At 40.1% G+C, this 14,077-nt stretch overlaps 1 protein-coding gene and 1 long non-coding RNA gene across 2 annotated transcripts in view; one reads left to right on the top strand and one right to left on the bottom strand.

The window, feature by feature from the left end:
* rem2 (RAS (RAD and GEM)-like GTP binding 2) overlaps window positions 1–9,026 on the bottom strand; it is a 28,190-nt gene extending 19,164 nt beyond the window's left edge. The window contains exons 1-3 of the mRNA XM_042498099.2: window positions 8,598–9,026; window positions 4,855–5,191; window positions 2,558–2,631 (exon numbers count right to left, since the gene is read on the bottom strand). Coding sequence (XP_042354033.1) covers window positions 2,558–2,631; window positions 4,855–5,191; window positions 8,598–8,609 — 423 coding nt within the window. The 5' untranslated portion in view covers window positions 8,610–9,026. The remainder of the gene's footprint in view (window positions 1–2,557; window positions 2,632–4,854; window positions 5,192–8,597) is intronic.
* The window catches only part of LOC148188040 (uncharacterized), a 58,038-nt gene that overhangs the window by 32,337 nt on the left and 11,624 nt on the right, over window positions 1–14,077 (top strand). The window contains exon 2 of the long non-coding RNA XR_015778105.1: window positions 11,644–11,769. This is a non-coding gene — a long non-coding RNA (uncharacterized LOC148188040). The remainder of the gene's footprint in view (window positions 1–11,643; window positions 11,770–14,077) is intronic.

Raw genomic sequence — 14,077 nt, forward strand, 5'->3', positions numbered from 1 at the left:
AACAAATAAACTGAGCTGTTACTCCCATGTGAAAACTAAAACAAACAAAACTGTTAAGGTGTAATAGCTTTTGTGGCAAGAACTGAAGCCAGAATGACTCTCAGACTGCAGAACAGCTAAACAGGAAATAGAAAGATGTTCAGGAAAAGACCACCCCTAGAGACAATGCCAAAATCAGTCTCTGTTCCAAGAACTGGATGGTCTAACAATGTTTTTCTTCCTCCTAAATGGGCAAAAGAATGTGGTCAAGCAGCAATTGTCCTCTTCCAAATTACATCCTGGACCTTTTCTCTAATTTGCTTCAACATAATAAATGACCCTGTCCTCCGGGGGCAACAGCAAATTCTCCTCACTGCACGCTGATAAGTACACATATACATCACTGTCCTACATTTTTAAAGGCTTCAGACTGTACCTTTTAGTTGTCTTTGATAAATATTTTAATTTCAAGATATCAAATAATAATGGCAACTCCAAAAATTCAGACACATGCATGGACACACAGACACTAAGATAGATAAACACACATCACAGGAAAAGGGTGACAGGGCGCCTCTGGTTCCTCAGTGACCTAAATCTCCCACACTACATACCGAACCCACTTGGCTGTTTAAGAGATACATTACACAACCAATGTCAGTCTAAAAGCGAAGGGCAGCATGGGCTGGCTAGGTCAATGCCAAGTGTGCCAGTGTTGCTATTTTGGGCACATGGATGACTTATTTAAACCATCCAACCCCTGTGACGTCAACAACACTCACAACGTCCCAGCGTCTGGCTGAGCAGACTCTCAGCATTCTCTGCATGTGCATGCTGGTGTGTGTTGTACATATTTGACCATGCCGATGCAGCATGTGCGCGTCTGTCAGCAGAATCAATGTATATGTTTCTACACTCACGTTGAGCTCTACCTGCGGTTTGTTGTGTGCTGCTCCCTGCACTGCAGTTGGGAAAATTACAGCTCCAGCTAGACCTTCATGTGTCAATCAGCTGCGAGTCAAGCCAAGAAAGCACTTGAAGGAACAATCACTGAGTGTGAATGTAACAGTTTTTCATCTTTTTTGGCAGTTTGTGTTGCAGGGGAATGACGAAGCGTCGTTCGGCCTGGCCAGAGAACATAAGACGCCATGCAGCCAACAGTGTTGGATGCTGACTGTTGTAGCGTGATCTTATGCATGAGTGATTAAGTCTGTATGTGCATACGTGAGAGTGTGTCTGTGTGTTTGTGTGTCTTCGCATGTTGCTATAGTAACTTGGGTGTAGGTTGGGGTGCCCCATGGAGAACACTTTCAGTTCCACTCTTGGGACTGGCGGTTAATGCCATGCCAGTTCAGGGTCACAACACGTGTTAGGAGGCTGGACAACATCTGTCTGCACACCTGGCTCTGTGTGTGTGTGTGTGTGTGTGTTTCTATGTGTATAAAAAGCACAAAAACACGAGTATGAATTAGTGGATGATTTGGGACGCTGTCCAGTCCTCTCTGCCTCCCCCCGCTGCAGACGGCCCTGGAGTTATTCCAAGCTCCCTGCCGGCCTGGGTCTGTTGCTTCAGCCTTAATGCCCTGCCTCGTATTAACACGCACAGAATAACAAATGTAATTAACGCTCAGCGAGATTTAACCATGGCAGAAAAGGGCCAGTGGAAAGAGGCGAGCGAGCGCCACAAAAAAAGCAACAAAAGGAGTGAATGGACATGGAGATTTGGTGATGATGACAGTAGCAGGAAGGGAGGGCAACTAAATTGGGGGTGAGAAAAGAAAGAGAGAGCTTACAGAAACAGCGAGGAAGTGAGGAAATGATCCAGTGGAGTTCCCCAGAGCTAAATGTAGCTGCATGTGTATAATTCAACCTTAAGGGGAGAGTCCCTGAAGGGCGAGTGGACATCTGGAATAAGATGCATTAGAGATGATCCACCCCACACACTAATTAGAGAGCTTGACCGTTCCATCACATTATTAATAGGCATTAATGACCACATGCTTTTTAATTTCAAGCAATGTCGTCAGTGTGATGAGAAGCTGTTTTGACGAACTGTTATTCCTCTCCACCGCTGTCTGGTTTTTCCCTGCTCAAAAACCATTTGCCATGGGTCACATTAACTCACTCACACCATTCCGCTCAAAAGGCTTGTGATGCACAGCCACAGCAGTTTTTAGCCTTTGCCGAAATTTCCCTGTTAACTGTAGATTTGAATGGAAACAAGTAAGGCTAACAAGAGTGATTTCCACTTTTCCGAATGAGAGAACTTCAAAAAGCTCGAGTACAGTGAGCGCAGCTGCTCCTGCAGGATTCCCTGTACACACAGACGCACACTTGTGCACATTAAAGCTTGAGTATGTACACACTCTCTTTTACACCCGAATACACACAAATAATTTGCCCATCAGAGAACCTGAACAAATGGCTTTTTCCATTTCTTATAAACCTGCAGTGAATGTAAGAGTGAGGCTTAGAGAGAAGGAGGTCAACAGAGCACATACAGACAGGCAGTCGCTCTAAACCGTATGTGATAAACAAGAGAGTAACTGAGGTGTGAAGCTGACAGTCTGTAACTCACCTGTTTCCAGTTGTCAAAGATTATGACTTTACTGTCTTCGTCGTCGACGGTCACTGAGCACTCATAGCCTTCGCCTGCAAGCAAATACACATGTAACACACATCAGCACACACACCCATTGCCATAAAATAGTGGAGGCACTTCATATTGTAATACCAAAATATGACAGCATGCATTGTGGAGTCTAAATGAGCTGCAATATTAAATTAAGTGACTGCTTAAAATGTTGACAAATGAATCTAGGTCCTTTAAAAAGTTCTTGACCTACTCAAGGCACCTTAAATCAGATTTGTGAACATGCTCAAATTGGGTTATGTGGCCCACTGTTCTTAAAGCAGTACTGAAAACCCATTTCAGACATCTGCGCCTTATCTTTATGAGGACTGTCTTATCCAGACATTTATTCAAATTTAAAGGATAACCCTGGTGAAAATCTATACTTTTTGTTATTTTCAATAAATCTCAAAGAAAAAGAAAGACAACAATGTCTTATTTAACACTTTCCAAATTCCCTTTTGGTGGCCCTGGCCTAGATTTTCATCATTCATAAATACTCAGTAGTTTCCTAAAATAAAGCTGGGCACTGCAGTTTTTGGGAAGTTACTCAAACAGGAGTAAATTATGTATTTGTTGGGGACTATTTTCAGCAGTGGATTAATACACATTAAGTGCAATATTGAGTTTTAATGCAGCAGGAGGGTCTATGTAAGATTGACCCATAATCATCTACAGTACCAAAGCTCATCTTAAAGAGGGGAAAAGTCACACAGTAAGATACTGTGGCTCAGTGATGTTTTATGATATATCAGGCTTTGACTACACAAACAACATATTCTTGTAAACAGGTTTGTATTATATCCTTCAACAATGTACACTCAACAGTGTTTTTGATATCTTATGAATTAGGGTCCAATGAGTGACGCTATGTCCTTACGGAGGTTAGGTTTAGTGAGGATGCACCTTAATGTCCAGTTCATTGTGACCCATCCACCACCCAAACCTGTCTCCTCAATAGACTACTTGGGACTGCTTCGGTCTTTACTCCCATCAGTGCATTAATTACTGGATCAATTGAAGCTTTGCCTTTTGTAGTTAAACATATGAACAGTGCCTTAAAACAGCATTACAAAGACAGTTCTTGTTAATAGATCAAGTAGTCATTGTTTGTTGCTTTTCATGGGATTTGTTGACAATAACAAAGAATCATATATAGACTCGGAGAAAGCTATTGTTTGCATTTCACTGCGAAGTTCCCCTGAAACCCCTGAAAAATGGTTGTTGACCATTTATCAATACAGAAACAACACTATCTGTAACTCCTTGGAGGCTTTTAAAACACACATCAAGCTAAAATAGCTTGAAATAGATTGGAAAACCAGCTATGATAAAGGACATGTCTATCTCAAGATATCTCAAGCACACTGAATCTCTTGGTGTTAATCAGGTCTTGCTGTCTTCCAGTAATAATTACTTGGTGAGGACACATATTGATTGGATAGGTGTTAATCCTCTCAGAGCTGATATGGTGCTAGAGCATCTGGTCAAAAGCATTTTAAAAAAGTGTTAATTAAATAAGGGTGCTGATAATTGATTTGTTTTTGTTTGTTTGATTTGCACTTTGCAGTTTCGATGTGTAGCTTACAGAATAATTCAGCACATTATTCAGAATGAGAATGAGAACGGCATCATGAAAATGTGTACAAGCTCCTAGGATGGAAGTGCTTTTTCTGTCCATTTATGATGCATGAATCAAAGTGTACTACATGGGCAGTGATGAATACTGTATGGCATGAGTCAGGGGCAAGTCAGCTTTATGCATTTGGGAGAACATTTGCCTCATAGTGACAGTGACTTATCGATTGGCTGGTTGAGAACAGGGGCTCATTATCCTCTGTGTACAACAGACACACCTAGTGACAGAGGCTTTAAACAGAAATATACCTAAGGGGGAGATAAGTAATTCCTTTTCTTGCTGAGAGTTAGATAAGATTCTCATATCTGTTCATTGAAGATGAAGCTACAGCTCGAAGCTGGTTAGCTTAGCTTAGCATAAAAACCTTGGAAAATGTGGGAAAAGAATAGCATGGCCCTGTCCAGAGGTTACACAATGATTCCACCCACCAGTCAATAGGGAATGTCAAGTTGACATCATGCCAATAGACGGGTGCATCATTTTGTGAGGAATGTTTAAATGAAGCTTTTCTAACCCTTTAGACAGATTTAAATAGGTTTGCCAGTCCTGACACAGGTGCACACACACAAAAACACACTCCACCATCCCCTATCCCAGTTTTTACCACATGCTTGGGTCTCAGAGTCTATAGAGAGGGATCTGTCAGACTGCCCAGCCAGAGATAAGGCTAGTGACGATTTCCCCACGCCATTCTGTCCCAGTAACACTATCCTCAATGCCCCGCCGTGGCTGTGGTAAGTCGACTGGGCGGTGGCTGATTGGCTGAAGGACTCATCTCGAGGCACCGCTGTGTCACTGATAGGCAACGTGGCAGGCTCCTCAATACCCGGGATCCAATCGCAGTCCTCAGACACGGCCTCTTCCCTTCGCAGCTGGTGTTTGAGAGGCAGCGGTGTGCTTCCACGCCGGAGGGGGGGCGCAGTGGTGAGAAACATACTGTACTAGAATGAAATTGAGATGGATAACAAAAAACCACATGTAAGTGTAAAAACTGAGCTATTGGGAAACACACATGGTGCTCTTGCCTGTGCTTGCAAATAGTCCAAGAGGTTCAAACATGCTACAGATTTACCTGCAACACTGTAGTGGTACATGTTAGCACTGAAGAATGGGGGAAGGGCGTTTCCACAGTGTGTGTCTTTGGGTGAAAAGAGGAGTGAGGTGATGACAGTGGAGGTGAGTCAGATAAGTGGCAGTGTGAGAGAAAGATCCTGATGAAGACGCAGTGTGTTAAAAGGAAACCTAGAGTAGGGGGGAGAAAGTGTGTGTGTGTATATGTGAGGAGGCCAGAAGACAGCAGGTTGATAAGGACTCACAGAGAGAGAGAAAAAGGAGAGAAAGAGGAAGAGGGGCATTGTGAAAGAAACACAAGGGAGAGACTGAGGACAAGAGGCTGCAGTTGTGTGTAATGGGTGCTCTATATGGTGGCTCTGTACTGTACAGTGAGTACATAGTGACCCCCGCATGAATTCACACAAAAATGGGTCAGAAACATAAAGTCTTGAGCTCCATCCCTACTTTTTTTTCAACAAAAGAAAGCTGTCAGCAGTTTTCTGCAGAAAAATAGTTTGGCTGAGAAAAGTTCCTGTGTGGGTAGGTATGTCTGTGTATGTGCATAATAGTGTGTTTGCCACAGCAGGTCAACCGTAGATGACCCTCATCAATATTAAAACAGCAATTAATCTAGCTCCAGCAGCATCCCGGGGCTTCTGTGGCCCAGCGTCTTGCCTGTGGCAAAGCTAAGTACTTTATTGGTGCTTGATTAAAGGGTATTGACATAGTAACAGCAGGACATTAGAATATATATGTGATTTATTTCAGGCACCACCACAGATGAAAATCTGTTACTATAAGATGAATCAACACCTCTCTGACACAGTGCCAACAGAAACTGCGGTTTATGAGATTCAAAAAAGTTAGGCTTTATCTCAGGGATTTTGCACATAATTGCATTAGATTGTTAGTTTGTACAGGTGTACCTAGTTACTTTGTTTCCATAGCACACATTTTCTGCTTTTGGTTTGTCTTCATAACATACTTTGAATACTGTATAATTACCATAGTGCACTATTAGTAACATTATATACTCTTATGTATGTGCAGTAGCATGTACTGTGCTGCATAGCACAGTACAGTGCATTGCATTATCAAATGGTGGAGAAGCATGTAATTTAGTTAAAGCACGGTATAGTGTAGTGTGGTGTATTGTACTTGAATGTAGTATTATACATTATAGTATTGTGTAATGCAGCATAGGATTGGGTAGTGAAATATTGTACAGTACAGAATACTTTGGTGTAATGTGATGACTATATTATATTTTATAGCATTGTGTAATATATTGCTGTATAGTATATTAATGCATAGTGTAGTGAAATATAGTAAATATAGTGTAGTGTAGTAGTGACGTGCAGACAGTGCTGTGTATGTGATGTACTGAAATACATGGTGTGGTGTTACACAATAGTATAGTGTAATATAGTAAGGGTAGCGAAGTAGAGAAAAGTATAGTGTATACTATAATGTAGTATAGTATTGTGTCGTGAAATATAGTATTGTATGGTACAGTATTAGTGTTTTTAAAATGTGATGTACTGAAATAAATAATAGTGTAAAATAGTGTAGTATTGTACTGTATGTAATATAATGTACTTTAAGATTCTGTACATTGCAGTGTTGCGCAATATATTGTTATATAGTTTAGCAGAGTATAGTATAGTAGAGTATAGAATAGTGTGGTGCTGTACAGACACTGTTGTTTCCGTGATTCCGTGAGTGTGTGGTAATGTGTAGTATTGTATGATACAGTATGGTGTTATGTGGAATGTGATGAAAAAAGTATATGCATTTTATGTAATATTGTTCTGTATTGTGTAGTAAAGTTACAATATTCTGTTAGAATATGATAAACTGTAGACTTATATATTGTTTTGTGTAGTTTTGTGTAATATATTGTTATATAGTTCGTTCTAGTATAGTGTGGTGTGACTGTAGACTGTTGTGTATGTAATGCACTGCAATATATAGTGTAGAGTTCTGTAATGTATTATTGTACTGTATAATACAGTATTATTTAGAATAGTATAGTATAGTATAGTACGATAGTGTTGCACAATATGGTATAGTGTAGAATAGTATATGTAGTGAATGTAGTATGTAGTGTTGTGTACTATACTATACTGTACTACAGTACAGTATAGTACAGTGAAGTGGTGAGTAAAGCATTATTGTATAGTATAGTACAGGGTAATATCGAATAGTTTATAATTAAGTAGGCTACAGTGGTGTAGTAGAATGTTGTATAATGTAATGTTGTATAGTATAGTACAGTATAATATACTGTAGTATAGAATAGTGTTATGTATGTGATGTGCTGTAATATAGTATGGTGTAGTAATGTGTAATGTGTTGTAAAGTATATTACAGTACAGTTAAGTACAGTTATAATAGTCAACGGTATTGTAATTATTTTTCATATATGTAGCTAAGGTGTGGCAGCTTGTGACACAGTTATGTAGCTCTCTCACTCACACACACCCATACATCATTCACACAGGCTCACTCGGGTAGCTCAATTAGGTTAATTGAACGAGCTAATCAATTAAGCATGGCCTTTATTGTCAGCGGCGCTCAGGGGAGCTGTACATGCAGAGACAGGAAACTCTGACCGCGGGCTGAGGCAGTGTGTCAAGGGTTAATCTGCTTCTCTCGCCAGGCTGTCGAGAAACTGGGGCAAACAACGGTGCACAATACAAAATTAATACTACAGGCAATGTTTTTATTCTTCGGTCGTTACGGCCCAATTACACTGTCTGCTGCTTCTTTTAGCAGATGCAGCCCAGTTATGTCTGGTGTACTTTGATTTTTCTAAACCACGTTTACTGTCGCGCTCAATAGAATGCAATTTAGACTATCTGTGAAAGAATCTGAAACGGTCCACTAAGAGAAAAAGATAGATCGGAGAAGAACTGTTAACACAAAAGCCGCATCATAGCCAAACCTTGAACCAGGTTACAAATATGACACAAAATCCAACATTTCGCCTAGAGCGGAAAATACTATGAGACATATAAATGTTACTATGAAGTCAATACTGAGTGGCACAGACGCGCTTCTCTGTAGTATTATTTTTACATCACATTCGCGTAAAGATAAATACAAGCTCCAAATTCTAAACTCAATTCCCACACAGAAATAACAAGGAGAATGTGCTGCGTAAAAACAATAAATCGATCTCGTGTTATTATAGGCTACACATTAGAGGGTGTGTGCGCTTGTAGTCTTGGCTATTGTGCAGAGCGCACGAGGTGGGATAAAGGAAGGTGGAAAAAAAAGGTGTCGATTTACCTGGTCAGCCATGGTTATCAAAAAGTCTTCTCTTTAAGGAACAAGCGCTGTAGTTGCCTCTGCCGCCCGGCTCAGGTCATCTGTGCTGGGTGGCACACATTCACAGCGGCGGCATCAGGCGGTGCACAAAAGAGACGCGCCACATTTCATTTAACATAATGATATTCTTCCCATCCGGCGCGTAAAAATCCTCCTCTGGTGACTTGGAGGGAGAGATGCGGCGCAAGGAAAACTGGGATAAGTAGTATGTTGATGGTGTGGAGGGAGGGGATAAGGAGGCTACACCTGCGTTTCCGTTTGAAATAAAAAGCGAGTTCTTATAGGAGGAAGAATGAGAGCCATCAGCACAACAACACATCCCCTCCTGTCCTTTTGGCGTCCCAATGGCCAGCACCAACTGCGCGTCCCTCCCCACCTCCAGTTACTACCTGAATCTCTCTCTCTCTCTCTCTCTCTCTCTCTCTCTCTTCTGCAAAGTGTGTATGGGGGGCGTCCTTGAGTGTGTACACTGACTGATCCTCCCATGGATTTAGTTGGAGATGGTGGTAGGGATGCAGTGGCCCACGCTGCGTTCATCCAGTGTAAATATAAGCTCAGGTGCACAGATTCCCTCGAATATGTGCTTTGGTCAAACACCGGTGAGGGTTTTTCCTCAGGGACACACAGCAGATATTCAGTGTTTTGTACCTGTGACATAAAGCTGCCGCAAGAGGGAGGCAGAGGGACACCTCCCTGTGATTGTTTGTACAAATGAGTGAGGTTATATTGTGCTTCTTGGTTACCTCAAATGACCAGAAGAAGTTGTCATTAAACAACCTGATTATGTTATTAGTTTCAGTCATTTTGCATAGAGTGCTCAGGTGATGATATTTATCTGTAGGCCAAGCAGGAAGTTAATTTTGTCCTGGTTCCCTTGTCAAAAAGTCTTTGGGATGTTTCCATTAGACTTTGAATAACTGCAGAAAATCAGATCTGTGGTAAAGAAATGTTCATATTCGAGAATTAAGTTGTAATATTAAGAGAATAAAGTCAGAATTTTACGAGAATGAAGTTGTAGTTTTACAAGAAAAAAGCTGTAATTTTGTGAGAATAAACGTGTCATATTACCAGATTAAACACAAGAAAAAACGTCTTAACGACACAAAAATAAAGTCGTAATTTTATGAGAATAAAGTTGTAATTTTAAAGAATAAAGCCTTAATTTAAAAGAAAAAAAGTCATAATTCTACGAGAATAAAGTTGTACTTTTACAAACTTAACCACTGCACTTTTGAATGGCTCCTTTCACTTAAAAAAAACAAAAAACTCCCAGTAGCAGTAGTTAGGTCGACAAGTGAAAAGTAATAAGCACCTTTGTTAAACATCATCCCTGCAGCACTCTATAGACAGATTCTTCCTCACAATGTGTTAATATTGATCCCATCCTGTGCTGTAATTGGCTAGTGCTCGTCACATTGACACGTCAAGGTTAGAAGTGGTTAAAATTAGGGCAGGACATAGTTAGGGTTTACACTAGTCAATCTCAGTCATTCTCTGAGATCAAAATACTAAATTTACAAGAAAAAATCACAACTGTGCTGCCTGAGGTGATGCAGAAAAGGGAGAGACACAGGCCATGGAGGCAGTAACTACACAGGTAGACGCTGCATAAAATTTTGCAGAATAGCTGAAAAGACCTGTTCTTGTTATTATGACATTGCTAGGATGCCTAGGAATATACACCCAGGTGTAAATAACGACATTAGCTTTTTACACACTGAGTGTAAATAGCATTGTTGGTTACAGACACCTACATCTGCCGAATGCAAATTAGTTCATTTAAAAAAATATATATATATTATGTATTGGAGTGTCCTGATAGCAGAATGATCAAAGAGCATACCTCTGGACCAATTCCAGTTAGTCAGTGTCAGTCATGTTCATTTTTTAGAAGACTATTGATGACAGAATGTGTAAAAGTCACTGTCACACAGTGCAAGCTACATTTACGGTGGCTTGGCTAGAGTGTATACTCTGTACAATATGAACACAGCTTCACAAGCAGTTTGCAGGGAACAATGGCTATCTATGGTCACATGCACACCAACGTTCCCCTGTTATTCCGATTATAACAATATTTAGAATTTGATGTAGGTCATGTAAACAGCATATTTGGATTAAATATCCATAAAAGGGTTGAATTTAGCATTTTCCTATTAAGATATAAGGGATATGCCAGTGTTATTCTTGTTTCGGGAGCATTATATGGGCATGTATACAGTCAATTTGGAATGGGTTTTTTGCTGTAGTTTGTGACACATGTCAGATTATGGTTGGCTCTGTGCGTTGTCATGGATACGTTGTACACAAACTGACTTGCAAACAGTATTCAAGGCAGGGCAGAGATATATGCAAAAAATCACATATTTCTGGTTGGATGTGAACAGGATTTGAATATGCGCAAATATCACAGCACTGACCATCATTTCAAGAGGGTTGTTGAAGAAATGAAAGAGGGAGGATGAGCTTGCATGGTAAAATAAGTTCAACACTGTGGGGAAACTGTGAAAAAATCATATTTTGCTGCAAAGAAGCAAAATGACAAGCGGCTCCAGTTGTTTTTCTTTTCCATCTTGTGACACAATGAACAACATGTTTAGGTCACATTAATCGAAGTATGCATGTAAATGAGTGTATGAGGAATATTCATTAAACAGCTTAGTAGATATATTGTCTTTTCCAAACTGATGGCACAAACCAGACTACTGTGTGCATGTAAACATACTTAATGTTTCTGAGTGACTTGATGTTTTGTACCACTCAGTAATCAAGTCCATCACTAGTGATGCCAATGTAACACCCATGCCACTGTCTATTTGCTGACTGGCACTCTCAGTGGAAAATGTACTGCTTCAATTCATTTACATAACCCCTCTTGCACTGACAACATCTCAGCCCCAGACCATATCTATCAAATATGAGAGAAATAAAATCAGCTTCCCATAAACACAATCAAGTCACATTCTGATAAAGAGTTTAAACCTTTTTTGGTCATATCTCATTACAGATAACTGCTTGCAGATGACTGGACTCCAAAATTGGGAAAATTATCAGGAGGGGATGACATGCAACAAGGGCCATATTCAAACCCTGACTATTGCCAAGGTCTCAACCTATGCGGGGTGCACACCAGGTAAGCTCCCTCCCTTTTTGTTTTTAAAAATTAGACTTTGTATTATAGACTGATAAATATGAAAAAGGTTCTTAGAAGCATAAAAACATTTTTTTTTCTCTCAGTGACAGCAGTTTGCCACTGCTGCTTCTAGTGATGTCCTTGTTGTCGATGATGGTGCATTTTTAATGTTGTTAGGCTCTAAGCCAAGGTTAGGCCTGCACTAAACATCACAGTTTTTTAATGCTTTCTGTTGCCTTCTGTTAACTCTTATCCATTCCTCCAAACAAATCCCCATAAAGTTGGCTTTTGCCTATTGACATACATGTTGTGAAACCTATTATTGGTCATAAACATATTTAGTTAAAGACACAGTATGCCATAGACATTAGTGTACAATTAAAATTGGCAAATAGAGTACTCACATCTGCCATTTTTAATATGACATGAATCCAGCACGAATGAGCTTGCTCCACTTCTTCCCCAACTTACAGTACAAGCCAAGGGCAGTGGAGTGCTACTTGCCAGTAATGTTAATAAGCTGATTTTTTTTCTGGCTTAGGCTTTTTATATGATGACTTTCAATAAGCTGCAGTGTAAATATTTAATGTCCTTGTAGGGCACTGCCTTTTATAGCCAGTATTCTGACTCAATAAATCAAATCCATTGATTGACCCAGGACTGCCTTTGCTAACCATAGAGAACTGCTAAATGTCTTCTTTCGTAGTTTTATTTAGGCACTCACTATTCAAAGACAAATGGTGTCTTGTACGGTCACATGAATGGAGAAGTGAACTTGAAGAAGAATGCTTTGAGACATGGCGTAGTTTAACTCAAGGACACCAAACAGCCTTTAGCAATAATTAGCCAGTTAGTGTGTTAAAACATTCCAGACACGTTCAAGAAAAAGTTTAAACTTAACCAGTGTTGAGTAGCATTACTTTACATTATGATGTTTAAGCACCAGCATTATCACCCCCCCCCCCGGCAGCATAGAACAGCTATACAATCAGCACAGTGGACACCCACAAATAGTTTCACCAATTCAGTATCTGACCAAATGTCTTCCCTTCTCCTCCTGATTTATGGTACTGAATAATGGCAAGAAAAGTATTTTTGCAGAAAACCCGACCTTTGAAATTTTGGTTAAAGCTCATCATTACTTAATCACTTCATTCTATTTGACATTTGTGTCAACTTTTCACATAGTTAGCATATTAATTCTTGAGTTTTTACCAAAAACATGTTTCGTGAGGTTCTTTCATCCATGGATCATGAAACATGCAGCAGTGCAGTCTGGGGAATGTCAGGAGGTCAGTGACCTTGACATTTGATCGCCAATTTGCAATCCCTTCATTTAAGTCTAGATGGACTTTTGGGCCAAGTTTGAGGAAATTCCTTTAAGGCCTTCTTGAGATCTGTACACAACAATGAGGCAGATTTGGGCTCTCTCTCTATTTTTGCAAGTGTTGTTGGAGATTGTTGTGGTTGGCTTTGGATGGTGATGGCATATATGCCAAATATTATTTACATATACTGCAACCAATTTTATTTTCAGCATAACAGAAGGGTAAGCACCATTGCATTCGTACAGGTGACAAAAAGCAGGTTGTAATATCAAAGTCCCCCCCTACATCCCTATAGAGTGCCCCGAGGATGACGTTTTTCTGTAGGCAAACCCAGAAGCTAACGTCCCCCTGATTCCCTCGCCAAAAAGCCTATGGGATTTTTCCAATGGAAGACAACAGTTGGTATCAGATAAAAGATGTGTCCACACAAATGAACGTTTATTCTAGAAATTTAACAAAGGCACCAAATGAAAAAATATTATGCTCCTGCTTATTTCCAATTTACAAATTTAGTAGGCCTGTTGCTGAGTGGAACATCCTGCAATGTGAACATTCTGGCCTGGTTAAAGGCTTATTTGTAAATCATTACTTTTCCATGACTGTGTATTAAACAGATCCTCCCTGTGGAAATTAGAGTTCAATGACAGTGAATGATTTGACATTCTCTTAAGGCTATAAAGTGGCAAGTGTTTGTTCCTGCTCTCACACTACATAAAATCAATACCTCTTTTAAAATGCCCATCTAGACAATGAGAAGTCCCCTCAGTTACAATAACCATCTCCTAAATGCCTTGTATATTAATCTCCTCTATCGCTTAGCAGTCCACTTTGCTCTTCCATGGCTGATCTCACTGCGTTTTCAAAAACTACAACAGGCCTCCAGACAAGTGAGGGGCTCAATAAACAACCTGAATGGAAACGGGAAAGATCCTCTCTACGGGCCTGCTGAGCATGACTTATATTTTAAGCTCTCTCTAATC

Source organism: Plectropomus leopardus, chromosome 12 (genome assembly GCF_026936395.1).
Source record: "Plectropomus leopardus strain MGB_pleo_1.0 chromosome 12, ASM2693639v1, whole genome shotgun sequence".
Taxonomy (NCBI): domain Eukaryota; kingdom Metazoa; phylum Chordata; class Actinopteri; order Perciformes; family Serranidae; genus Plectropomus; species Plectropomus leopardus.